Below are 26,058 nucleotides of genomic sequence, written 5' to 3'. Positions count from 1 at the left end.
AGAGGGAGTTAGAGGTTTGAGGCACTTTTCAACTAGGAAACCAGCTAGCCAAAGACCAACAAACAACCTTAAGCTGGTTTCTGCAGAAAATTGCAGGGGAAATTATTTTCTGTAACTGTGCTGAACGAACTTTTGGCAGTAATCTATAATTATACAATTAGTGTAATTGAATAGTACACTTAGTTCTATGATTAAACTACTTAAGATCTAAACACATGCCAGAACCCTTTGGTTTGCTTTGAATTTTATCTACAGAGTCAATAAAACAAAATGATTAATAAAGTATACGGATAGTTATATATGTGTATGTAGCCTACACATTTATGAACAGGGCTACACACTTCACTTAATGAGTTTAAACATGTGTAAAAAGGCTCATAGTGCAAACACGCATGAAGAACCTGACAGAGACAAACTTCCCCTTTAAGAATGTGTCCCTTTAACAAACTTCACCTGGACACACCTGAACTTCCGCTACGGGACTTTCATTTCAATAGAGGAAAAAAACAGTCCTGAAAAGAAAATATCCTGCGCTGAATTCTGGGTGAGCACATTAGAAAGTTTTACTGTTTTACTTCACATGATAAATGTTCCACAAGCCGTGTCGCTGCAGTGCGTTTTAGCGTTTCGACTGTTTTGACGTGTTAAATACACTCGTTTTGGCCTGGTTAAGGAATCTTCGTCTTCTCGTTATTAAAATAAGCTCGTTGCACACAATGAATATCAGATGTGTCCTGTAGACAATAACAGCCTGAGAATAGCTTAAGTGCTGTCGTTTAGAGTTATTATGTGGTTCTTCTGAACTCGCTCTGTTTATGTGATCATGTGTCCATGTTGTTTTGAGGCCTCCCTCAGTTTTTCATCTGCGAACTAACTTAATCGGGCTAACTTAAATACGAGAGTAACGTATAGTGACACTAATTATTCTGGCTTAAAAGTCGTATGACCTAATTTCATGCTAAATAAATATTCCATTGGCTTAATAAATTGGGGAGCTCCGCTTCCTTTTACGACTTTTGATAGCTTATTTATAGTTAGTATTTTTAATTTTAACTATTTAGCGAACTTTTTTTCATAACCACTATTACCACTTTGTTGGAAAATTTGGCAGGTAGGATGAAATGTTAGGACATAGGTACTTTAATTTGACTTTGTGAATGATCCATGATTTAATAAATGTGGTTTATATAGTCTTGACTAAAAAAAATCACAGTTTTAACTATAGAGCTACTGTATGTATTATAATAAGAACTGTGGTAAATTTTCAAGGTGATACTAGCTTATCTATTTTATTTCCATGTATTTATTTACAAGCGAATATAATAATGTAATCTTGTGCTTCAGACAGTAGACTGAAGTTAGAGTCTTTGTTTGGGTAAGCTCTTGCTCTGCTTTGCTGTAATATGAATAAATTTCATAATTTATTCTCCCTATAATTCATTGGTTCCTGTAGAAGATGACCTTTCACAGAATTTAAACCTCTTACAAAATAACTCAGTCAGGCTTTTTCCAGCTTCTCCATTTCATTCATTGCCAGAATTTCTGTATTCAGGACCAGGGACAATGGACACTGGCCCTCCTAGACCAGCAGTGGTGCTCCAAACCCCTGAATGGGTAGCGGATGTGGACAAGTTAACAAAGGATGTGAACAGCAATGAGGTGAAGGAGGAGGAAGAGGAAATGATCAAGTCTGCAAATATGGAACCCAGTACCCTACCATGGACTGAGAATAAACCTGAACCACAGATTCTGCCAGTCCAGGATGGAGAGAGCACAAGCATGAGATCAGATTGTATCTCGCTCCAGGGCGGCGTGAGTCGGACTGAGAGTGAGAGGGAGGAGTTTGGGATGGGAGAGAAGAGGAAGACAGGTGAAGAATGGAGAGAAATGAAGATGGGGAAAGAGAGCATTTCTGACTTTGAGCTGAGAAACGGAGTGAAAAGCACCTGTTCAGAAATAGAGGTGGAGGAGATGAACATAATGCCAGAGAACGCAGCCCGAGTCTTCAGCCCCAGCATCACCATCCTGCGCTCCACCAGCCAGCAGGAGGCTGCAAACCAGTGGAGAGATGAGGAAGAACAGAGAAGCCCCTTCCTCGGGACGCATGGGACACATGGAACACCCCTAGAAGACTATTACCACGACTGGCCAATCACATCCAAATCACGCTGCTGTAAGTTAAATCATTAAGTCATGAAGTGTTTCCTATCCGTTTCAGCCCAATATAGGGTGATATGCATTACTGTAGCTCAAACAACAGCATGGCACTAGCAACGGCAAGGTCATAGGTTCAGTTCCCTGGAATGCATGAATTGGTAAAATGTATGTCTTGAATGCAATTCATTCTTAAGAATAAAGGTTCTGTATTAACATTGATGTTTCCATGTGAACTTTAAACATTCACGGGACCTTTCCATTGCACAAAAGGTTCTTTAAATTATTAAAATGTTCTTCACACTAAGAAAACTGTTCATTGAAAGGTTATGTATGATACGAACCAAAAAATGGTTCTTCTGTGGCTGCAAAAAAATAAAATAAATAAATAGAACCTTTATTTGTAAGAGTGTTGGAAAAAAGCATGAAAATCTTACATTTAAATATAAAAATTACATTGGTTATTTAATTGTGCATGCACATTCCCCTTATTTTTTACATTTAAATCACCTTTGCCATCATCTATACTCATTTAAAATGAATCTTTAAAACACTAATAATTTAATAACACAGTTTAAATATGGTCTTTGCCAAATCTCAAAATGAATATGTATTTTTGGATATTCATTTATACTGTATATTATGATATTATGATATCTAAAATCATTTGTTGCACTTAAATGACTTTATTTTTTTTTTTTATTTACATACCGGAATGTTAATATTGCATCCCTGACTTTTACCAATTGTATGTAAAATCTCACAAAAACAGCCCTAAAAAGGAATGGCAGAGGGCTGTAAGACAGGAATATTCTTTTTTTTTTTTTTTTTTTTTTTTTAAATGTAGTTTTACAAAAGAATGTAAGGTTTAATATTTTTTTTTTGTTTTTCTCTTTCTCCCAGGTGACTGTGGTGGATCTAGTCGTGATGCTCTTAAACTGGGTGCGTCCATGTTCACTTCAGCTTTGATCTTCCCCTTGTTGGTGTGGGGGGGGTACGTCTTCCTGCCCTTTGATGCCCCTCTGCTTGACAGTGCCCCCCTAAGGCTGGTCTACACACTGCGCTGCTCCGTTTTTGCGGTCATACCTATTGTCCTTGGTAAGCAGGAGGCTCCCAGATGAATAGAGGGCTGTTGTAACTCTATTAAGATGACGTGACATTGATAGATACAGCATATCTTTGTGTTCATTCATCCGTACATTCATTCAGAGCTGTTTTGAAACTGTTTTTCTATCCACTCTTAGGTATGTTGGTACTAGGTGTGTCTCGTCTGTGGTATCGTTCCTTGAAGCCACGGTTTGAGGGGGAGAGAGAAGTTAAGCAGGTGGCAGTTCACCAGCGCTATGTGGAGGATTCTATCTCCCTCTTCCTCCTTTACTTCCTCCAACTGGCTGTCATGGCTGCTTACCTGAATCAGGATCTGCTGAAACTAATTCCTCTTCTCACCATCGTCTTTGCCTTTGGCAGGTACAGAATCCCTCATTAAACTTTCTCCTTAAAAAAATCTGACTGAATCTCTGATGTGCTCAGACATTTCCCATATCTAGGATTGGCAATGGCTAATTCACTTCTTTTTCTTTTTTTTCTTTTTTTTTAAAGCTAAACTTTATTTATACCAGGGTTTCTGCGGGCCTTTAAAAAGTCTTAATTCGCCCTACACAAATTTAAGGCCTTAAAAAGGTCTTAAATCAGTGCAAAAAGTTTTAAATTCACAGTCATGGCATTAAATGTTGCATGCATTGCAAAAAAATTAATATCTTCCTGTATTCCAATACAAATATCTTTAAATGAAGATAAATTTATTCATACTTTCATTCATACTATTTATATAAATGAATCAATTACTCCTCATAAACTATAACTTACATTTTAAAAGCTAAAAATCCTCAAAGGGATAATTCACCCAAAAATGAAATGAAATTGAAAATGAAAAGTCATCATTTACTCACTTGTATGAACTTGTTTCTTCTGCTGAACATAAAAGAAGATATTTTGAAGAATGCCAGTAACCAAACAGTTGATGGACTCAATTTACTTCCATAGTATTTTTTTTCTCCATACTATCGAAGACTGTGTGGCCCACCAACTGTTTGGTTACCCATATTCTTCAAAATATCTTATTCTGAAAAAAGAAAAAAGAAATTCATACAGGTTTGGAGCGACTTGAGGGCGAGTAAATGACAGAATTTTAATTTTTGGGTGAATTATCCATTTAAAGCTGGTTATTCAGTCAATACATTAGGCTTATAGTGGAAATAAAAAGTGAAAAGAAGCAGGGTTTTTTTTTTTGACAAGAGACATGTGTTTTAGTGTATCTGTTTTGCAGTTCCAATCATTTAAAACAGCTAAACTCTGGGAAAGTTTTCTCTCCAAGGATCCAATAAGCGAATCCATTCAAGCAGTCAGTCCAAAACTGCGCTAATGCGAAAACCCCAGCCGATTACATCAGAGATCGTGGAGAGACTCGCGTCCAGTTTTCAAAAATTATTCATTCCAGTGTGTATTTAGCATTAAAAACAACCTTTTTCATATATTGTGCCAGTGCTAAATGAAATGCAGTCTGGTCAAAACATGAGCATTTTAAAAAGTAAACTAAAAAGTTAAGTTAAACACATTAGTTTTGAATCATTTGGGTATAAGGTGTCATTTGACACCTAAATTTTCCTTAAAAAAAAGAAAATGCAGTTTTCAGTTTTCAATGTGTATTAACAATAGTTTTTATTATATTATTTAATTGTGTGTTTTTTGTGTCTATCGCAGGCTGCTGTACTGGGTTGCAGCATCGTGTGGCAGCAGTTTGAGAGGTGTTGGCTTTGGGTTCTCGTTTCTGCCGATGCTGGCTATGCTGGTGGCCAACCTCTACTTCATCTTCCTCTCCGACTCCGCAGGCTCCATCTTCGCCCCGGACATCCCAGAGTCACCTGTTCCTCAAACCAAACAGAGGTTCTGGGGCTAAACAAGCACCTCTGCTACTGCCAAATGTAGACCAGATCTCTGTAGGCTTAGAGCCAACTTAAATTGGACTACAAGACATTTGTGTCTGAGAATGTTTAATCAAACTGTGATTTCATTTTTCACTCCTATTCTTTTTCTTTCCTGATTACTTCTATATCATGACAGGAGAGTCAAATTCGCCAGAACTCCAGTCAAGGGAGAGAGAGGAGGGGTGGAACGAAGGAGGGAATCTGTTTTGGTTTTGTTTTTTGTTCTAGAACTAACTTATAAATAGAAGTTGTGTAGTGAAACTTTAAACACTAAACTGCAAATTAAAATGAACTACCCTTTAGTACAGCCAAACATGAACAAGCAGGTGTAGAATAAGCTTCTTCATCAGTCTCAAGAGCTCCACATGGTTCAAACTCATCTATTTTAAGATGTGAATGTCAACAAGAAGACAACAAAATTCCACAAGTATGTTTTTTTTTTTTTTTTTTTTTTTTTTAATTTGGTTAGGCATTGTTTGCTTATTCAAGTCTAAAATATTGTGTGGTGTGTGAAGTTAGTGGCTTGCCCAAACTTGTAATTTTCCACAGCCACTCCTTTTATCTCCCTTTACTAATTTAAGGGCAGTGTGATGTTTACTTTGTGCAAAGTGTAGACATGCATTTTTAACAGATTTGTAAAAAGGTATAGAACGTTCTAACTATAGTTATCTCTTAAAAGAGCTTGTTATTAAATATTTATAATTAAATCAAAGCTGCAATGACATTAAAAAACCTGTTTAGCACAAATGACTGTATTAAGCTGGAATTAATTCCTGTTATATTTTCATAAAGATTTTTTTAAAACAGAACCGGTTTTGACTATCCTTTCTGTGAGTGAATTTTTGTGCATAAATTAAATATAAAAACGCAGTTCAGTGTTTGTGACGGTGGTCCTCTCTAACCTGTTCAACAAGTCCTAGTATATTTTTTTTTGTCGGAGGGCAAAAAATATTTCCTACTACCTGTTGTCATTTGACAGTTCGAAAACATGGAAAGTTGACGGCAGACCAACAGCACTTTAATGATAATAAATTTATATGATACTGTATAAATCTGAGTCAGAATGTCATCTCAAGGCCGAAGGAAACACAGCGCTTGTCTGTTTCGGGTGAGGGAAAACTGTCCACTTCGAAGGCTAAGGAGAAACATGTGCAATGGTAAGAAGACCGATGACAACTTGATTTATCAACTATTGTTTAATTCATGCAAGCAATTAAAACCCACCACAATAATAATTAAAAATGTGCTCTTGAAGAGTTGTTTTTGAAGGAATAAAGGTATGGTTTGGTATGCAAGATATTTATCGCAATATATATGTCTGCTTTTACCCTCGACGATCGTTTTGACACTTGTGCATTTAGTTGTTTTGTTTTGTTGAATTGCTTACGAGTAATTTATTGTTCATTGTGCCAGCTCCTATCGGAAGTTGGAAATCAAGTTATGTAATACACTTGTTTTATCAACCACGACATTGAACAGACTCCAGGAGCACGCTAGTAGTGCCCACTGGAGGCCAATGGCGAACGTGTGAAACCTCGCCTCAGGCAGGACCATCCGTGTCAGACTCCAACAGAGCCGTCGACGTCGAGACCTTCTCGAGACCCCCACAGTCTGCTTCACACCTGCAAGAGCTCTCCGGTCAGCGTGAATGTAACAGTTTCGTTGCAACAACTAGCAGTTTACGTGATTAACGTCAGCAAAAAAAAAAAAAAAAATTAAAAAGTGCAGTTTGTAATCTTTTAATACATGTGTACATTTTAATAAATGTTAATTCAATATAAAATGTATTTTTAAATCATTTATATATAATATTAACATTTAAATCTTAATATTTAAATATAAATATAAACATTTTAAATATTTATATTAAGCTAGAGAGAGAGAGACCTCAATATTGTTCAGTTTTATTGCATTTGATGATCAAATCAACTAACGTCTTTTCTGTTTTTAAATGACTTAACTAATTGCTCCCAAAAATGTGACCGTGCATGGTATTAAATTATTATTAAAGCTATTGTTCCCCCTCCATCTGAACAGCCATGGACACAGATATGGATCCACCAACTGGTTCGAGTTACACAGTATCAGACGATCCAGGACCTTCCAACTTCAGCCTCATTAACCACCAATGCCGCCTGTCTTCCAGCAATACAATCATGGGTAAGAGAATCAGACCTTGGCTCTGGCAGTGATGTAAAGTGATCAATTTAAATGCCCGATACATATTTTGTAAAGGTTCATTTTTTACGCTTTATGTCAGATCTGGACAGTGGAGTGGACCCAGAGACAGGAGAACGAGCCCAGGGGTGACGTCCTCATCCCTCTCTCATGATCACAAATCTATGGCATGATGTCAAGTGTGAATGCTGGATATTGCAATCCATGATTGATAGTCTGGGTAAATTTGAATGTAATTTGTCTCTAGGCAAGCACTGCAGACAGATTCAATACTTGTGGCGATAATGACGATTAGATTAAGTGCCATTCTGTGACACGAATGCCCAATTTCTGCATTTGAAATATTGTCAAATAACATGCGACCTATGCAAACTTGTAGATTAACTGATCTTCATGTCATTTATTGGTGCTCTTTCCTTCTAGATGATTTGAAGTTAGGGGAATCTGAACACTTGAATTTTCTTTATCAGTACAAAACTATAGTAAAAAAAAAAATCAAGAGTACAATATATTTTAAGGGTTATGATTCAGAAAGAACTGTAATTTATTCAATGGTTACACATTTAGATGGTCCACTTTAGACATTCTACTAACTATAACTTTTCAACTACATGTCAACTCATTCAGAGTACTGTTAGGTTAGGGTTAGTAGAAAAAGTCGACATGTTACTTATAGTAGAATGTCTATTGGGGGACAATCAAAATAAAGTTTTAGCAGATATTAACCAGCCAGTCTACTAATAATATGCTAATGACTGCTAATTGACACGTAGTTGCAAAGTTACTTATAATTAGTATAATGTCTAAAGTGGACCAACAAAATAAAGTGTATATTTGTTGACAAAATATCTGCATTAAATATTAAATGCAGAAACTGGTAACACTTTTACAATAAGGGTCTTTACACTAACCAAGAGTTACAGCATCTAATAAAGTTAGACAACATACTTTCACATTAGCTGTTAATGTTCATTTCCACATGTATTAAATATTCTTAGCATTTGTATTATTATATCATGAATGAATAATATATTTATATGAACCTACATTAATGTAGTAACCTTTGTTCATTGTCACCTTTGTTCATGATAACTAATGCTATTGAATTTAACCTTATTGTCAAGTGTTGCATTTGGGAAAATGGTAGTTGAACTTTGATGCATATGAACTTTTGTAAACTTTGTCAAATAAATCTTAAAATAGTGTGGTTCTGTTTGCAAAGGTTGCAGCTTTCTTGATTTTTTTAATTGCCCTACAAATCATGGAATCATGGTAAACTACCAATGTGTTATAAATACCTTAATTTATGTACAATTTGTAGGGGTTTCAGCACAAAGCAAAAAATTCAACACCACATGGTTAGATTTTGAAATTTATCAACGATTGAAATTTATCACCGGTAGGAAATACAAAGTAACAATACCAGCAAAGTGAAGCACAGAGATACTAGCACAAACACATCCTAATCCAATCCAGAGTTGTTTCTTTTGCCAGAGGAGAAAAAAATGAGTGAAGAGCTTCTGGTCTACTGACATAAAGCAACAGTGCAAATGGCTTTCTGATGAGAACATTGTGTTGGAGAATGGTGTTTTGCACAGATAAATGCTTGTGTATATTTGCTCTTCATTTGCTGCATAACTGTCCTTTCTGTACTCTTGTTCCTTCATCCTCTGTATCTCCTGTTCCCTCTACTGCTCCTCCATCGGCGCTCCACCCGACTGGTTATCTCCCTTCTTCTTGTGACCAGAAACAATGTCATCAATGCGCAGTAACAGGACAGCCGTCTAAATGAAAAGGAGAGAAAATTCAGTCATAAAAAAAACAAAAACCTACAGATACCTTGATTTTAAACACCTGGAGGAATGTTTTTTATAAGTCAACAGTTAAGGACCTTAAGTTTAAGACCTGTACAAATAAAATTAGTAACACATGAGCAGGGTAGGACAATGTCTAACATACTAAATCATCATTTAAAGAATCACATAATAATGACCTGAAATGACTTGCATATTAATGAGGCCTTTCAGTCAGGTAGGCTGTGAAAAAAACCATCTGTAATAATGTCTCAGCTCATCATAAACAGTAATACTGTGTAATATTATTACAATTTTTAAAAAATGGTATTCTATTATATTCTTTAAAATATAATGTATTTCTGTGATGCAAAGTGTCTGAACAATTATGTTACCTCTATGGCATTTCATATAGGCTTTTAGCTTAAAATCATGCACATTTGGAGAAATATTGATGGATTCTTATATATTTATGTCAATTTTCTATACTGAGAAGTAATTTTTGTTGTCATCACTATGAGTGTTGGATACTGTGTTTTCAATTCATACTTGCAGCAGGAGGGCGCTCTGTACACCTTTAGGCCACAAATTCATATAAAGAAGAAAAGGAACTAGGAACTAACGGCATGTCTTCTAGAGATCGCTAACCATGGCTTTAACATCCAAATAAACACTTTTCAAGACAATAAATACACAATTGAGACGATGTATACATGTATTGCCTCTCAATAGCGCTGGCTCCGTGGGTGTGGCCGCATTAGCGGGTAATGAGTTGAATCTCGGACTTCTGACATGGCTCTCTTTTCATACAGACACATACACGATTTAAAACCTGACATTTCAACATTTCTTTAGACATAAGTGTCATTTTTTTGTCATTAGTATTCATAAGTTACAGTTCATTTTCTAAGAACTATCAGATTGGACTTCGTTCAGAGGGAGACGAGAGATCACGCATCATGTTAGTTTTCTTTATTTTACAAAAAGCACAACATTGTGTTTTTACTCTGAGTGTACACAAGTAATACATCAATTGAAACTATAGAATGTCTTCTTTTATTTATGTCTCTATGACAAGAAATGACGGAGTATTTTAAGTCTGTTTTGCTGCAATGTAAAAAAAATCCTGCAAAACGCGCCGGCGCGTTTTCGGACCTCAGGGAGTTAAAAAATATATTTATTTATTTTGAAGCCCAAAAAAGCACATCCATCCATCAAATATTCTTCTTACAAAATGCATCACTTCACTTCACTTCAGAAGGCCTTTATTAACCCCCTGGAGTCATATGGATTACTTTTATGAAGGTTGGATGTGCTTTTTTGGGCTTCAAAATCTCAGTTACTATTCACACTCATTATAAAATTAAAAGAAGAAAGTCATATACACCTAGGATGTCTTGAGTAAGTAAGTAAATTATGGAATAATTTAAATTTTTGTTGTGAACCCTTTAAATGTGATAAAACTGAATTTAAGACTTGAGGACCTGCAGTGACCCTGTTAAAGCAGATTTTTCTGTTTGTCTTTACCTCCACTGCAGTTTTGTAGGTTTGAGCCTTAACTGCCAGCGGTTCACAGATCCCCAGCTGCTCCATATCAGCAAGAGTTCCTGTCTCTCCATTGACACCCCATGAGGTGTTGCCCTCCTGAGTGTGCTTGGCCTGGAAAAGAGACAGAGACATCAGAAACACTTTAATTGAGTGTCAGTTACTCAGGAGAGGCAGCAACGTGCTGACAGAAAAATGCAAGAATCTCAATGTGCGTTTTTTTAATCAACGTACCCTAAGGGAAGTGAGCACACGTATTGCTGATGCTCCACAGTTCTGGATAAGTGTGCGTGGGATGACCTCCAGGGCATTAGCCACAGCACGGTAAGGCCACTGCTCCACACCAGTCATTGCTCGCGAACGCTCCATAAGCCGACGGGACACATCCATCTCCACTGCTCCACCGCCTGGCAACAGATGCGGGTCCAACAGGACATTACGACAGACCTGCATGGCATCCTGTAGGTTTCGCTCCACTTCCTGAGAAAGCAGAGAAAGATGATCAGTCAAATGGTGACAAGTCAATTAACCTGCGCAAAATCCCCTGGTACCAAAGAACTCTGGCTGAGCTGATCAAATATTCAACAAATGGCCTGTTGAAATATCTAAGCACCTCTTCCTGAGGGATGCTCTGACTATAGAGACCTTTGTGAGACTCTTTATAACGATTAAAACACATTCTCATTAATCTTCCTCGGAGTGCTGCACTGTCATGAATTTTTAACAATGGCCCCAGAGTTCTTATCTCTCTGGTACCCTCTTGTTGTCATCTCTCACCGCTAAGATCTCTTTGCTGGCTCCTCTTAGCAGAATGGTACAGGCTTTGGGGTCTTTACACTCTGTCACAAAGGTGAAATACTCATCGCCGATCTTCTTCACTTCAAACAGGCCTGCTCCCGTACCCACATCCTCTTCACGGAGCTCGTCCGTTCTGCTGGCAATACGTGCCCCACATGCTCTGAGAGAGACAAGGAGACGTACATTTAAAAGGGTTGCCACACTTTTTGACCAATACATTTTCATAACTTCGCCAGTAGTTTTTGATTACTGGTTCAGGGTTTTAAATCATTTTGATTCAGAACAATCAGATGTAACTATTACATTTGTTTTGGGTAATTGAAATTAATCTAAATTAATTTAGCAAATAACTGAAATAAGTTTACATTGAAGTACTAAAACAAAAAATAATTAAAGCTATATAGAAAACCAGCTAAAAAAAATGACAGGCACATAACCAAATTACAATCAAAACTGAATCAAAACTGAAAAAAAAAAATATGAATAAATATTATAGCTGTATATAAAGACTAAAATAACAGAACTATTCATTGATGAATCAATAGTGCCGATTTGCAAAACAACTTGACCAATTCATTTAAAAGAAAGATTTTTACATTTTAAATTTCCTATCATTTCCAGGTTTTCCCATGACAATGGGAACCTTAGAACAAAGAAAACGGTTCACTTTGTGCATGTACCTCGGGTAAAATAACCATTTATGTAATAAATTACAGAAGAAAAATAAAATATATAGACAAAAGCAGATATTTCTGCACCTTGCAATGCGGTTGTTGTCCGTCTTTCTGACGCGACGGATTGCAGTGATGTTTGCTTTCATCAGATAGTGCTGAGCCAGATCTAGAGAAATGACAAAGAAATTAACAACTCACATGTGATCTGAACGAACTATCATTCCTTCTCATAAATGCATGACTGCACAAGTACCAGAGATGCCCTTCTCAGTGAAGATCAGGTCAGGTTTGAGACGAATGATTTCTTCACAGATCTGCTGGATGTACTCTTCCTCCATCTGCAGGATGCGGGCAAAGTCTTCCTCACGAGTGATCTCAATATCAGTCTGACGGGGGAAAGAGAGGGTCAAAGGTTAGGGTTTTACCAAGTCTGTAAACGTATTCATTGGAGATTTATGGATTCAGACAAAACCTCACCTGACTCTCACCCTTCTTGTACTCCAGAGAGCAGTCCAGCAGAACAATTCTGGGGTTCTTAATCAGTCTTCGCATACGGGGATGAGTTACATCCTTGTTTACCATCACCCCCTTCAGCACACATGAGTCCTCGATGAAGCCACCAGGCACCTATACACACACACACACACACACACACACACACACACAAAGTGCAATTTGGTACAGAGACACAGCATAACACACACTAACTAAAGTAAAAAAAAAAAAAAAAAGTGAAATCTCATCGAACTTAAGTGAGATCAGAAATTATTTGATCAGGTGAAGAGAAAGTGATCATATTTTGATTAAAGATAAAGGAAAACATTACATTTTCTAGAATTTTCAAGGGGTTATTTGTTTTTAAATGACCCTACAAGTTCAATCAATCAATATTTTATGTAAAATATGAGGGAAGAACAAAACAACTTGGTTAAGGTATTTATCTGACAAAATTATTTGGCAAAAAAGAAAAAAACTACAGCTACAGGTTTTATACTGCAAATGCAAAACAAATAAATGCATAGAAAAAAAACATCTCTCATAGGGAAAAGTATTGACTACATCATACTCCGTTGTTAATATTTCATTGGTTCTCTCGTTTACATAATTTCTTTGTATGACAGCCTGGCCAAAAATTATGTTCACACAATTTGGCATGCTTAAGTGCGTTATCACAAATAAAACAATCGACTCCAAACACAACTACACAGAATGCTTACAAAATCTTCAACACATTTTTAATAATATTTAAATAAAGGGTGATGTCATCAAATTTCCTAGGCCAGACATCACTTTTTGCCACTACTGTATATTAGTGTTGACACGGTACCAAAATTCCAGTAGTCGGTACCGATACCATGAAAATTTTATGGTTCTCGGTACCAATTTCAGTACCACAGCAAAATCTATTGGAACTATTTAACTATTTTATATAGCCTATTTTAAAAACATTGAATATGATTAGGAGTGTGTGTGTTTGTGTATATAATATATATATATATATATATATATATATATATATATATATATATATATATATATATATATATATATATATATATATATATATATATATATATAGGCTACCTCAATGAAATAAATTTTGAAATATTAAAAAAAAATAATAATAAATGCTCAAACATCCATTTTGTATTGTTGAAAAAACCAGCATATGCTGGTAAGGTAGGTTTTGAAGCTGTATGCTGGTCAAGTGCTGGTCCTAAACTGGTCCTGCTCGTCCATGCTAGTCCTAAATTGGTCCTGGACCAGCATAAATCAGCTCAAACCAGCATACCAGCTTCAAAACCTACCTTACCAGCATATGCTCGTTTTTTCAACAGGGGTAACAGACATGCGTGTTTATTTTAGCTATTCCGTCAGTGAAACAACATGCTACAGCCTGTAAAACTATGAAATAAATATAGGTAAATAATGGTAACCTAAATAATAAGAGAGTTAAACATTATTTCAAAAAGCATTTTTTTATTTCCACACAAAGATGCGTCATATAGCCAAAGTCCCGTTATTATAGTCTTTGATATAGCCGCTCTGCGCTTTGAGAGGGATAGGGACACGAGCAGGAAAGCATTTCTCTTTAATAATTTCTTCATATTATCTCCTGATGTTACGAGCAACTGACACTTGTTGTAAAAGGTCTGAAGAGCGAGTTTTATCTTCAGACAAACAGGCCATGTTTGATTTAGCGCTGCCAGACAAAGCAAAAGTAAAAATCACCAGCTTGTGTGAAACGCGCTATACAAATAAACTTGACGCGCCTTAAAAAGTCTAATAACAAGCGCAAACTGTGTTAGAAATTGACGTGCAAGCAAAAAGGTTTCTGCTTTACGGTGTTTTTTCTACTTTACCACAGTAAAGAATGCGAATAGCCTATAATAGGCCTAAATGCGAACGAAAGAAAGAAACGTTTATAATCCCCTGCGTGAGTGATGATTTGGGAAAATAAACAGAAATTCCATGTTCAGTGGAATAACTAATGGAATATTGTTAAATTCTCTGATAATCAGGTGACCAGATCGCGATTCGCAAAACAGAATACAAAGCTTAAATGTATGGGCTCACGCACCTCTCTCATTCGACATGAACCAAAATGTTTCCATGGCTGCGATGTCACATTTAATTTCTAACCTATTATTTCTTTTGTAAACAAAGCTTTGTGCTTCACTCGTGTCATATTCACGTAAATACTGGCACAGTCCTATCAGTGGGTACCGAATATACCGAATATACCCGGATTCTCGGTACTACCGGTACTACAGAAATGCTGGTATCGTCACATTTTCAAAATTTCAGTACCGACTTGGTACCGAAGTACCGGTACTTTTGACAATACTACTGTATATGATGTACTTTAATTTCATGTTGACTTTAAAATAAGAGAAGTAAACCCAAGAGGAAAAATTAAAAATCCTCTCTGCTGTGTCCTACCTTCTCGACTTTGGCATAATTCTTAATGTCGATCTCCTTGCGCCCGTTTTCCTCCATCTCAACAGTACGGACAGCATCCAGAGCGATGTTACAGGCCAAGGTGGACCAGCGGCTGAGCGCTTTGGTATTGATGGCGGAGTTTATTATCTTCAACATCATTTCACGATTATTCACATCTACTGGGGTGCTGTGAGAGATAAGCGGTAGAGAAACTATTAGACTCCAGAGCACAGGAACATCTCAGCCCACTACAGCCAATCATCCATCTACCAATCAAACTCGGCTGCTTAATGATTGAGAGCTCATACAGAACAATTAAACTGTTTGTGTGTTATTACCTGATGTCTTTGAGTATGTTCAACATGTCATCCAGAGCCTGTCTGTATGCACTGATCACCACGGTAGGATGCATCTGCTGTTCCAGAAACTGCTCAGCCACAGACAGCATCTCACCCGCTGTACACAGAATGTTATGTTAGGATTTGAGCATGTTAAATGCTATTAAAAATTAATTTGTTAACTATTTTATAAATTATCTATAAGATTTATTTATATTATAATTATATGATTTACTATATTACTGATTTTCAGTAATATTATTTTAATATTACCAAATTAGTAAAGTAATTATTCAAGTAAACATCTAATCCAACACCTAATTCTTTCTGTATATTTCTATGGTTACACAGACTCTGTACTACTGACACGCAATGAGAACACAGATGTCCCTCACCAAGAATAATGACAGAGGTGGTCCCATCTCCAACCTCCTCATCTTGTGTGCGGCTAATCTCAATCATGGACTTGGCAGCAGGGTGCTGGACCTGGATCTGAATGCCAAAGCGAGAACATTATGTTAATATTTAATAAATACAAAACAGACATCTTAGTAGACAAATCAGAGTTCATGATCACCTCTCTCAGAATGGCATTCCCATCATTAGTCATGACAATACCACCCATGGGATCCAGAAGCATCTGTACATAGAGAACAATTAGTTTCATTTTTAGAGCAATATCACTTCTCACATTTCACAAAAGACAATGCACCAAAACATAAATGTGGACTGAACATTAAAACCACACCTTCATCATAGCCCTTGGTCCCAGACATGTCCTGATGACATCTGCTATGGTCTGAAAAGAGAAGAAGCAGCAGCAGGTTAGCGATTTTGTCGAATTTGGCATGTCAGCCAGTTTTAAAAATAAAATAAAATAAAATAAATAAATAAAAGAATAGACCCACTTTAGCCGCAGTGATGTTTCCAATCTGGACCTTACGTCCAGATTCCCTCTTGACGTTCTGACCTGTTAATAGAGCCAGTGTGCAATTTATTCAATAAGACAAGATGGTTTATAAAGCACACAGTGCTTTAAAATCTAACACAAAAACAATATCTGCTATCTGTCTATTCCTAAACATGAACAGGGTGCAGCTCTGGTCAGCACACCCTCTGCGCAGTTATTGGACTGCTAGCTTATTCATTACTTTAAAACGTCCGTTAGACGGGACCTATTGCTGGATAAATTTAGCAAATAACTGCGAAATGAGAAGCGTTCGTTTTATTATTGACAGTGTAACTTGTGGTGACATTTCTTAAATAATATTACTATTAATAAGCCATGTTAGCTAAGAGGCTAACACAATGACTAATCTGAACACTGTCAGACACGCGAGGCCCCCATGCCACACTAGTTAGCTTAGCATATTAGCATCGCTGCATGAATAAAACTCTTATTCAAACTGTCACCGAGTCCAGCAATGGGTCATACGAAAGCCACAATTGCACATTTGCACAGGGAATAATGAAAAAAGCACTCACTAAGCACGAGAACCGGTCGGCCCATCATATTTGCGGCGTGGTTTAGATCACCGGTACCGGACAACGCGCACAACGGAAAGAGGAGAGGATGCACGAGGCGTGGCTGGGGATTCAGCCACACAGTAGACCAATAAGCAAAGGAGACGCCTTTGACATACACTTATCTCCACCAATCAAAGAGAGCTCAGCAATGCTTGTAGGTGGGACTAGACTGGAGCAGAACTGAAAAGTTCTCGAAAGAATCCTAGCTGTCAAGATGAATAATTCCTAGATAAAAAAACTTACAAATAATTAAAATTAAAATTAAAGTGTTAATTCAAAATCTACATCTTGTTAAACAATTATACTATTTTTTATATAATTATACTAGTATATATATATATATATATATATATATATATATATATATATATATATATATATATATATATATATATATATATATATATATATATATATATACAGTACAGTCCAAAAGTTTGGAACCACTAAGATTTTTAATGTTTTTAAAAGAAGTTTCATCTGCTCACCAAGGCTACATTTTTTTAATTAAAAATACAGTAAAAACAGTAATATTGTGAAATATTATTACAATTTAAAATAACTGTTTTCTATTTGAATATATTTCACAAAGTAATTTATTCCTGTGATGGCAAAGCTGAATTTTCAGCATCATTACTCCAGTCTTCAGTGTCACATGATCCTTCAGAAATCATTCTAATATGCTGAATTGCTGCTCAAGAAACATATATATATATGTTACCGGCAATGTGTGAAAATGCTTCGGGAATATATCGAATGCGTGAAGTTTGTAGGCAAAGTATGAAATGTCTGGTTTTTGTGATTATGTTGCATACTTTTCCTAGGCATTCTATACATTACCTAGGTATTTTACAGAATGACAAGCCAGCTGGCCCTTTGGCGTTGTATAGAGTGCCTAGGAAATGTGTGAAATATAAACCATTTCATACTTTGCCTACAAACTCCCGGCATTCTATACAATGCCGGGTTTTCTCACTCACTCATTATTATCACTCAATATAATATTGTTCATATATTATATAGTAAATATGACCAAAGAAGGCTGTAAAAATAAATCTGCATCGTTATTACTTTTGATCTTTTATTTAAAAAATCTACAAAAAAATACAACCATTCATTGGAGAATAATTTTATTTTGGGGGGGGCTCATTATGAGAGAAATGGTTTTCTCTAATACAAGCTTTCTTAAACCAAGCTTCTGCCATGACCATCCCAGTCCCCTGACCTGAACCCTAAAGAAAATGAGTGGAGTGAACTGAAGAGAAGAAGCACCAACATGGAGCTGGGAATCTGAAGGATCTGGAGAGATTCTGTATGAAGGAATGGTCTCTGATCTCTTGTCAGGTGTTCTCCAAACTCATCAGGCATTATAGGTGAAGACTCAGAGCTGTTATCTTGGGAAAAGGAGGTTGCAAAAAGTATTGAATAAAAGGGTATGATTAATTGTGAGCAATGTGTATTAGAGAAAAACATTTCCCTTCATAATGAGATCTTCCCCCCCCATTTAAAATTATTATTCTCCAATGAAAGGTTGGATTTTTGTAGATTTTTAAAATAAAAGATCAAAATGATTAACGATGCAGATTTATTTTCACAGCCTTCTTTGATCATATTTACCAAGGGTATGAATAATTTTGAGCACGACTGTATATACTGTATATACATTTCAAAATGTATGCCAATGTATGACTACACTAAAAATGTAATTTTAATGTGAAAAATATTATTTTTTTTAATTGGAGGTGATTTACTATCAAAAGGTAACATTACAAATAATGTACTAAAATGTAAACTAAAAAAATATGATTTTACGTTTAACATTGTGATATTGTTTTATTGCTATACAAAAGAAAATATAACAAGATATATTTCAATATTTATGCTTAATGTATTTTACTTTTTTTTTTTTAAATATTGTTATATTTACATTCTATATACAACTATTTTTGGATCATAAATTTAGAAACATAAAAGCTCATATTGCTGTGTAACTTTAGAACAGTACTATAAAATATATAACAAAAAATATGGTACAATACACAGAATAAGGTGTCTGTCCTTTTCTTTATTGTGTCTGCAAACACAAAACACTCCCCTTTGTGATTACATAAACAGTTCAAGAAAAGTGTCAAACTTCTAAACGATTACAAGCCTGGGACAGTTGTTAACATCTCATGTCCTCATGTGTGTGGATGGAGGATGCGATCCAAGATAAGCCCTTACAGAAGTTTGATTTGATAAGACCGACATGAGGAGGTAGTAGAGGCACCCCAACTCTTTTCACAGACTGTTATTACAAAGTCGTCAACTGCTTACAGAATCTCTAACACATCCTATAGGCTTGAAACAAAGTTTTATAGTAATATCTGAGTGGACTATGAAGGGATTGTGTAACTAAAGTACCAACACAGTAACACATTTCAACATTTTGTAAACTAAACAAGCCAGCGAGCAGTGAATCCTCTTAACTTAAATAAAAGCATTCAGTCAATGGAACACTTTGGGATGCTTCCATAACATGTATGTGATAAGTAACCTATAAACAGTCTCTCTTTAAATATAGAGACAGGAAATTAGCATATTTCACATATGCAGTGCATTTTGTTATAAAAGACAGTAAAAGAAAAACTAGGGCAACTTGGCAGCAGATTATTAAATAATAACTGATGTAAAAACAGTATTTTAACTATAAATATAGTAAACTACATTCTTTATCATGTGTCCAGTTGTGTACTGACTAACATTTTACAAGTGATGAATTTTATCATGTGCTTTGATGATCCCAATGGATTTGATGAATAGCTGCGTGTGACATATTTGGCTGAAGATCAGTGTGGGTCAGTGCATTTCTCCACCTGCTAAATTCAGCATCTTTATGTCTGTTTACAGTTCATCCCTTGATTCGTCTAAGATGAGCAGATTTGTGGCCTCTTTTTTCAGGTAGGTGATGAAGTCACTAACCTCACGGCCACCCTGCGGGACAAAAATGCATAAGCAACATTGTAGTAATTTGTCTTTTAATCTTTGTGTGTGCATAATTATATTCACCTCATATCGACGTGGCTGGTCTTTTTGTCCAGAGGGCACAAAGTAAATGGTTGGAAATCTGCAGTTTAGACAAAACAGGTGATTAATATCACAATGTCTGTTGTAATGAACTATAAATAGATCAGAGACATAAAGAGAGACACAGAATGTTACCCTTGGACATCATAATTTGGAGGCACATCATTAGCTGTGGCGTCCATTTTAGCAATGACGATGTTTGGATCCCCAGAGAGCTAAGACACACACACATACACACACAAAATCCAATAAATGAGCATGAGGTCCACGGTGGCTTTATTTCTTGACATGTACTACAGTTTGAGGTCAGTAAGGTTTAAAAATAAAATTAATACTTATTCAGCAAGGCTGTAAAGTGTTAAGACATTTTTAATGTTTCAAGATTTCTATTTCAAATGAATGCAGTTTTTTGAACTTTCTATTCATCAAAGAATCTTAAAAATGTATCATATTAAGCAGCACAATAGTTTTCAACTGTCATAAAGGTAAGAAATATTTCTTGAGCAGCAAATCAGCATATCAGAATGATTTCTGAAGGATCATGTAACACTGAAGACTGCAGTAATGAATGCTGAAAATAAAAGTTATTGTAATAATATTTCTGTATTTTTGATCAAATAAATGTAGCCATGGTGAGCATAATAAACTCTCGCAAAAACATTAAATAAACTTATAAACCCAAACTGTTGAATGGTTGTGTATACCTGATAAAAAATAAAATATTTATAATGTATAAAAATTATGTATATAAAAAAACCTTTTCTCCAAGCTCCTTGTATTTGGGCTCCAGGTTCTTGCAATGGCCACACCAGGGAGCGTAAAACTCAACCAACACATCCTTCTCTGGATCATTCACAATCTCATCAAATGTGTCAGCAACCACGACCTATGGAACCACATGCAAATATTTTAAAACATTATATATCTTAAATATCTTAAAACATTAGACAAAAACACCTTTGTTGGTCCATGTACCTTGACAGGGCCATCGTTGGACTCTGGAACAGGTTCAGACTTCACATATCGTTTCAATCTTTTAGCAAAGTAATCTTCTAGGAACCTCTCCAAGGACTTGCCATCTCGCCTACAGAACCAAACAGAGGCCAAAGTTTTAAACCATTTTAAAACTTTTTTCTTAAATCTATTGATTGTGCTAACAGAAAAGCATTACGTGGAGACTGGTGTGTTGCAAGACTCACGAGAATTCTTCCTGCATGGAGTACTTGTGTCCCGCAGTGGTCCGGATGGTGACGAGGGGAATGTCTCCTCCCTCAAACGAACCCACACCAAACTCCTCCTCAAGCTCATCCTGGAACTCCTGCCGATCTGCCACTGCAAAACTCAGACCTCGATCCTGGAACTGTGTCGCCACCTTCATTATTCTGAGAGACAAAGAAAAGTGAAAAGATATAAAGAGAAAGATTTCGCTAAGGTTCCAATAATTGGCCGCTCACCTGTTCCTCCAGTAGTTTGTGCCTTTGAGATTTCGTAAGTAATCTACATTGTAATACGCCGTAAGCAGGTCACTTCCTCTCAGACTGTCCTTATTTTCTGTGGTTAGATGTGGACATAGACCAAATCTAAAAGCAAAGCAAGAGAAAAATAACAAAATCATGAATAGTAACATATGGGCAAACAAATTACGTTTGTATGTGGGGTCACAACTGTTTGACCAATCACCCACAAAATGAAACATACACATTGTCTCTGATGAATGTACGGAGAGAGGAGATCGAAACTGATTCTGCGTATTTCACCACATTGTCCTCAAACTTGCTGTTTAAGCGAGGGGGACGAAACAGCAGAACACACCTGCAATGCAAAAGAGATGTAGAGATGCATACAACATTAGAACAAACAGTAGCTGCAATGCAAATAATGGGTTGTACATTTTCTGTCATACTCTATTTTTACAGATTGTTTTTTATTTTCTCTAAATTGTACAAATGTATGTCATTCCAAATGTTTTCTTAGATGCCACACTGAGGATGAGAAATCTGGCTGATGACTGTTCGCTCCAAAAAACAAAACAAAAAAAGCTTAAAATTTCTGAGACCCTGATGAAAAATTACATTTCAAAATGTACATTTCATCTTAATATATCAAATCTACTGAAGGGGGTGGATTCTAGAATCCACTGCCGTTTCAATACATATCTTTTGAGTGATTTGTAATCACGTTATTAATCAACATTTATCCTTCTAAATATTTATTTGAATGACTTCTTCAACATATGTTAAAGCATTTATTTTCCGTTTCATCTTCAAACACAATGGTGAATATTGTCTGTAACTCTCAATGAGAGAAAAGTACAACTTATCAGTATGTTTGGGAATGTTTCCTGTTATAGTTAAAGCCTGGGCCAACTTCAACCTTGAAGAAGCTGTGAATCCTGTGTATCTGTGTATGTGCGCTAAAGTGTTCTGTGCAGGTTCTTTATAGGTGCTGGTGGACAACGGGCATTCTGCTTGAGACCTGCAGACACCTGTCATGATCTAAAAGGACATCCTGTGCCTAAATCCAGGGTCAGAGCGTCAGCATCATGATACACTTCTGTCTATCTGTCCATGTGTGGAAGATTACTAGTTTTGTCTATTTTTCTTGGCCAATCATAATCAGTTAATCTGAAGTAATGACGTAGTTAGCAGACTCTGTTAGAGTATAATTGTTGTGGAAATGTGAATGTACGCAGAGCAGCCTACGAACTCCTTGTGAGACTTAAAGCTGGCTTCTGCTGATGAAACTGCAAACTATTCTTCAGTAAAATTTTCTTCAATTTATTTATTTATTTATTTTTCTCTGACTGCGGGTTCATCATATCCGGTCTTTTGGGTCCTTACATGTAAAACTCCCCTACAGTACTCAAATACCAAAATGTACATTTCATCTTCATCTTGATATACCAAATGTACTCAAATACCAAAATATATGTTTCATATTGATATACAAAATATTAAAATTTCCATTAATTAAAAAGGACATTTCTAGGCCTACTTGTGTACAACCCCTTAAACCATTTTACCTACGGGAATCTTATCTTAACAGTATCTGTGCTATCAAATACTGTATGGTATTTGAACAATTTTTCAGAATAAATCACTTTCAGGTTTTGGTAGAGACATTTTTGTTCAGAGCAATCTCGGACAGCAAGTCGAAAAAGGGACATCGAGGACGTACTTTAACATGAAATACTGATCATAGTTTGCTAAGTTTGCCTACTGGATGTTTCCTTAATGCTCTATGTCATACATACTCTCCATCTACTCCGTATTTCAGGCCTGTTCCCACATCAGTGGAATGAGCAAATCGATAGCTGTCCCTCAGGGCACTGGAGACCTTTAGAAACTCTGCAAGTTGTGCACTATCTTCCCCAGAGAAAAAGCCTAAGATGAACAAAGAGACAAAAGTGCAAGAGAAGAAAGGAGAGATCTTCAGTATCTTTCAGTTCCAAAAGATGAATGCAGAAGTCAAACCTGATTTGTTTTGATCTCCTGCTGCAGGAGGGATTTAAGATGTTTTGGCAGGGATTACAAACTCAACTCACCCACCACACTGGCCTCATAGTTGTCAACAAAAGAATCCAAATCTGCCTCACTGTGCAGAGCCACAGAACTTGGACCTGCTTGCTTCTTCATGTAGCTCACAATGCCATCTATTTCAGATCAAGATATAGGTAGGTAACTAAAATAGTTACAACCAAAGAAGGGAACCACAAAATAAAACATACAATACCGTTCAAAAGTTTGGGTTCAGTAAGAATTTGTAAAAAAATAAATGTATACTTTTATTCAGCAAGGATGCACTGTTCAAAAGTGACAGTAAAGGCATTTATAATGTAAAAATATTTCCATTTCAAATAAATGCTGTCCTTGTGAACTTTCTATTCCTGAAAAACAAACGCATCATGGTTTCCACTAAAATATTAGATAGCACAACTATTTTCAACATTGATAACAATAAGAAATGTTACTTGTGCACCAAATGCTTTCTGAAGGATCATGTGACACTGAAGACTGGAGTAATGATGCTGAAAATTCAGCTTTACCATCACAGGAATAAAACACATTTTAAAATATATTAAAGTAGAAATCAGTTATTTTGAATGGTAATAATCTGTCACAATATTTCTGTTTTACTGTATCTCACCAAATAAATGCAGCCTTGGTGAGCATAAGAGACCTCTTTTAAAACATTTTAAAAAAAAATCTTAACCTTTGAACAGTACTGTATGCATAGACACAACAAAGAATCAACCTGCTGTTCTGGGTCCATCATAAGATCCAGCTTCCTCTCCATTGCGGAAGATTTTAAGGGTAGGGTATCCATTCACTCCAAAACGTTCACAGGTCTCGGAGTTCACAGTGCAGTCAACCTGATCAAAGAACAGGAAGGAGACACTTTCACTATGGAAATATGTATAAAAACGTAATCTTGCAGATTACGTCAGCTATGTAACATAAAGAAGGCTGAAGATTGAGCTAGGTAACAGGAACTGACAGGTCCATCATTCACCACTCACCTTTGCCAGAGACAGTGTCCCTTTCAGTTTTGTGGCAGCAGCCTCGTATTCCGGAGCGAGCCGCTGACAATGACCACACCTGTGGAAACATCATATGAGAGGTGCATTTAAAGCATCATACTATTTCAGGCATATAACAGTTTCAGGCTAAAAATGCATCTAAACCTTAATGTTTTACGCATTCATTATTATTTAACTCAGAGAATTGTGAATGTGCAGCATACTTTAAGTTCATGCAACTCCAAAAATCATATTTTAGATTAATGCACTTCAATTATCATAACCATTTTCACTCTCTACACAAATCCAGTCATAAACATTAACCCAGTTTAAGCTCTGGTCGCTGTACAAATTATTAATTACAACCAATATACACCCTGGCTGCAGCTGAAATTATGCTTTGTTTTATACAATTATAATATCTGGCAATGGGACATACTGTACCAAGGTGCGAAGAACTCCACTAGCAGAGTCTCGTGCACGGCTGCGCTCCGGTCAAAGTCAGAGTCTCCGAGCTCGAGCACATCGCTGCCCTCCGCACACCACACAGTCAATACTAGGCAGATGATAAACCAAGGTAAACGCATTTTGACTGGTGTCAGCGGAGACTATGAGACGCGTGAATGATAAAGTTAGCCCCGCTGCGTGAGGTGCTGAGCCGAGTAGCAGATGTATGTATGGGTCGCCTGGAGGTCCACAAAAGCTCCGTTTCTCTTGGCAGAACGCGTTTGATAATTTCGGCACATTGCTACGAACTCTAACTATAACCTTTAAACACACTAGAGAAACAAACTAATACCAATACTAATAACAAAACGGGAATCGGAAAGTTTGTTTATTATGTGTAAATATAGCCTATAGCATAATTTTTTGTAATAATTATTTATAAATAGATGTTTAGAGATTCACAGATTAACCTTTAGGTGCATTGTTTAAATTATAGCAAACAGCAAATCCGGCGAAACATGCACCATAGAAATGCACAAAAGAAGCTCCCTTAGGGTACAACAACTTTTTAACATTTAATCAGCAGGTGCAATATGAATACTGTTTTGGCTTAAAGTGGCACATTTATATAGGCCTAACATCATTGTTCTGAGTTGTCCTTAATTGATAGATAAATAAATAAATAAAATAGTTTATATTTAATTTTTTATTATACATATATTCATATAAAATATGTACAAACACAATATTCTGGCAGGCACAGGTGCTCCCTGTGAAAAAGTGTGCAGATGCTCAGGTATCCCAAGTTTTCCTCTTGGGACCTGTCGGGCACAGGCTGTTCCTCTGCTTTTCTGCCTCCACTTTCTCCACTCCTTCATGGTCTTCAGTGTTGCATCTGAGAAGCTTGAATGCAGGGCCTTTTCAGATGCTTCATTAAAGAGCAGGGATGAGGTGGGATCCCCCTTCACTGGCTCCCTGTGTGGACCCGGCATGCACGAGTACTCCCCTTGTCTTCTGCCTCCACTGTTTCGTGGTCTTTTGTGTTGCATCTGAGAAGCCTGAGTGCAGAGACTGAGCCTTTCAGATGTATCA

At 36.4% G+C, this 26,058-nt stretch overlaps 3 protein-coding genes across 4 annotated transcripts; 1 reads left to right on the top strand and 2 right to left on the bottom strand.

The window, feature by feature from the left end:
* Positions 1-443: 443 nt before the first annotated feature.
* Positions 444-5,916, top strand: tmem79b (transmembrane protein 79b). 2 transcript variants are annotated; one of them, XM_067394739.1, is made up of 5 exons: positions 444-544; positions 1,553-2,173; positions 3,058-3,252; positions 3,399-3,621; positions 4,915-5,916. In XM_067394739.1, the coding sequence occupies exons 2-5, from the start codon at positions 1,564-1,566 to the stop codon at positions 5,108-5,110; spliced, it is 1,224 nt and encodes a 407-aa protein (XP_067250840.1). In that variant the 5' UTR covers positions 444-544; positions 1,553-1,563; the 3' UTR covers positions 5,111-5,916. The 2 variants fall into 2 exon arrangements, with proteins under 2 accessions (XP_067250840.1, XP_067250849.1); XM_067394748.1 differs by having other exon boundaries at positions 463-544; positions 1,538-2,173.
* A 2,785-nt stretch (positions 5,917-8,701) lies between these two features.
* Positions 8,702-16,988, bottom strand: cct3 (chaperonin containing TCP1, subunit 3 (gamma)). The gene is made up of 14 exons (XM_067407071.1): positions 16,893-16,988; positions 16,316-16,377; positions 16,156-16,206; positions 15,985-16,047; positions 15,803-15,899; positions 15,408-15,525; positions 15,070-15,256; positions 12,604-12,753; positions 12,380-12,512; positions 12,211-12,292; positions 11,432-11,612; positions 10,889-11,134; positions 10,637-10,768; positions 8,702-9,100 (listed from the first exon to the last, which is right to left on the bottom strand). Exons 1-14 carry the CDS (start codon positions 16,918-16,920, stop codon positions 9,005-9,007), a joined length of 1,626 nt encoding a protein of 541 aa, XP_067263172.1. The 5' UTR covers positions 16,921-16,988; the 3' UTR covers positions 8,702-9,004.
* Positions 16,989-18,988: 2,000 nt separating this feature from the next.
* On the bottom strand, positions 18,989-25,195 carry pdia7 (protein disulfide isomerase family A, member 7). Its single transcript, XM_067394725.1, has 13 exons — positions 24,964-25,195; positions 24,520-24,598; positions 24,255-24,372; positions 23,545-23,652; positions 23,254-23,383; positions 21,699-21,812; positions 21,455-21,580; positions 21,200-21,382; positions 20,976-21,084; positions 20,758-20,886; positions 20,136-20,215; positions 19,983-20,040; positions 18,989-19,907 (listed from the first exon to the last, which is right to left on the bottom strand). Exons 1-13 carry the CDS (start codon positions 25,104-25,106, stop codon positions 19,818-19,820), a joined length of 1,467 nt encoding a protein of 488 aa, XP_067250826.1. The 5' UTR covers positions 25,107-25,195; the 3' UTR covers positions 18,989-19,817.
* Positions 25,196-26,058: the final 863 nt, after the last annotated feature.

The sequence above is a fragment of the Chanodichthys erythropterus genome, chromosome 2, assembly GCF_024489055.1.
Source record: "Chanodichthys erythropterus isolate Z2021 chromosome 2, ASM2448905v1, whole genome shotgun sequence".
Taxonomy (NCBI): Eukaryota; Metazoa; Chordata; class Actinopteri; order Cypriniformes; family Xenocyprididae; genus Chanodichthys; species Chanodichthys erythropterus.
Note: the sequence above shows the minus strand (reverse complement) of the source record. Positions and strands in the feature narration are given on the sequence as shown.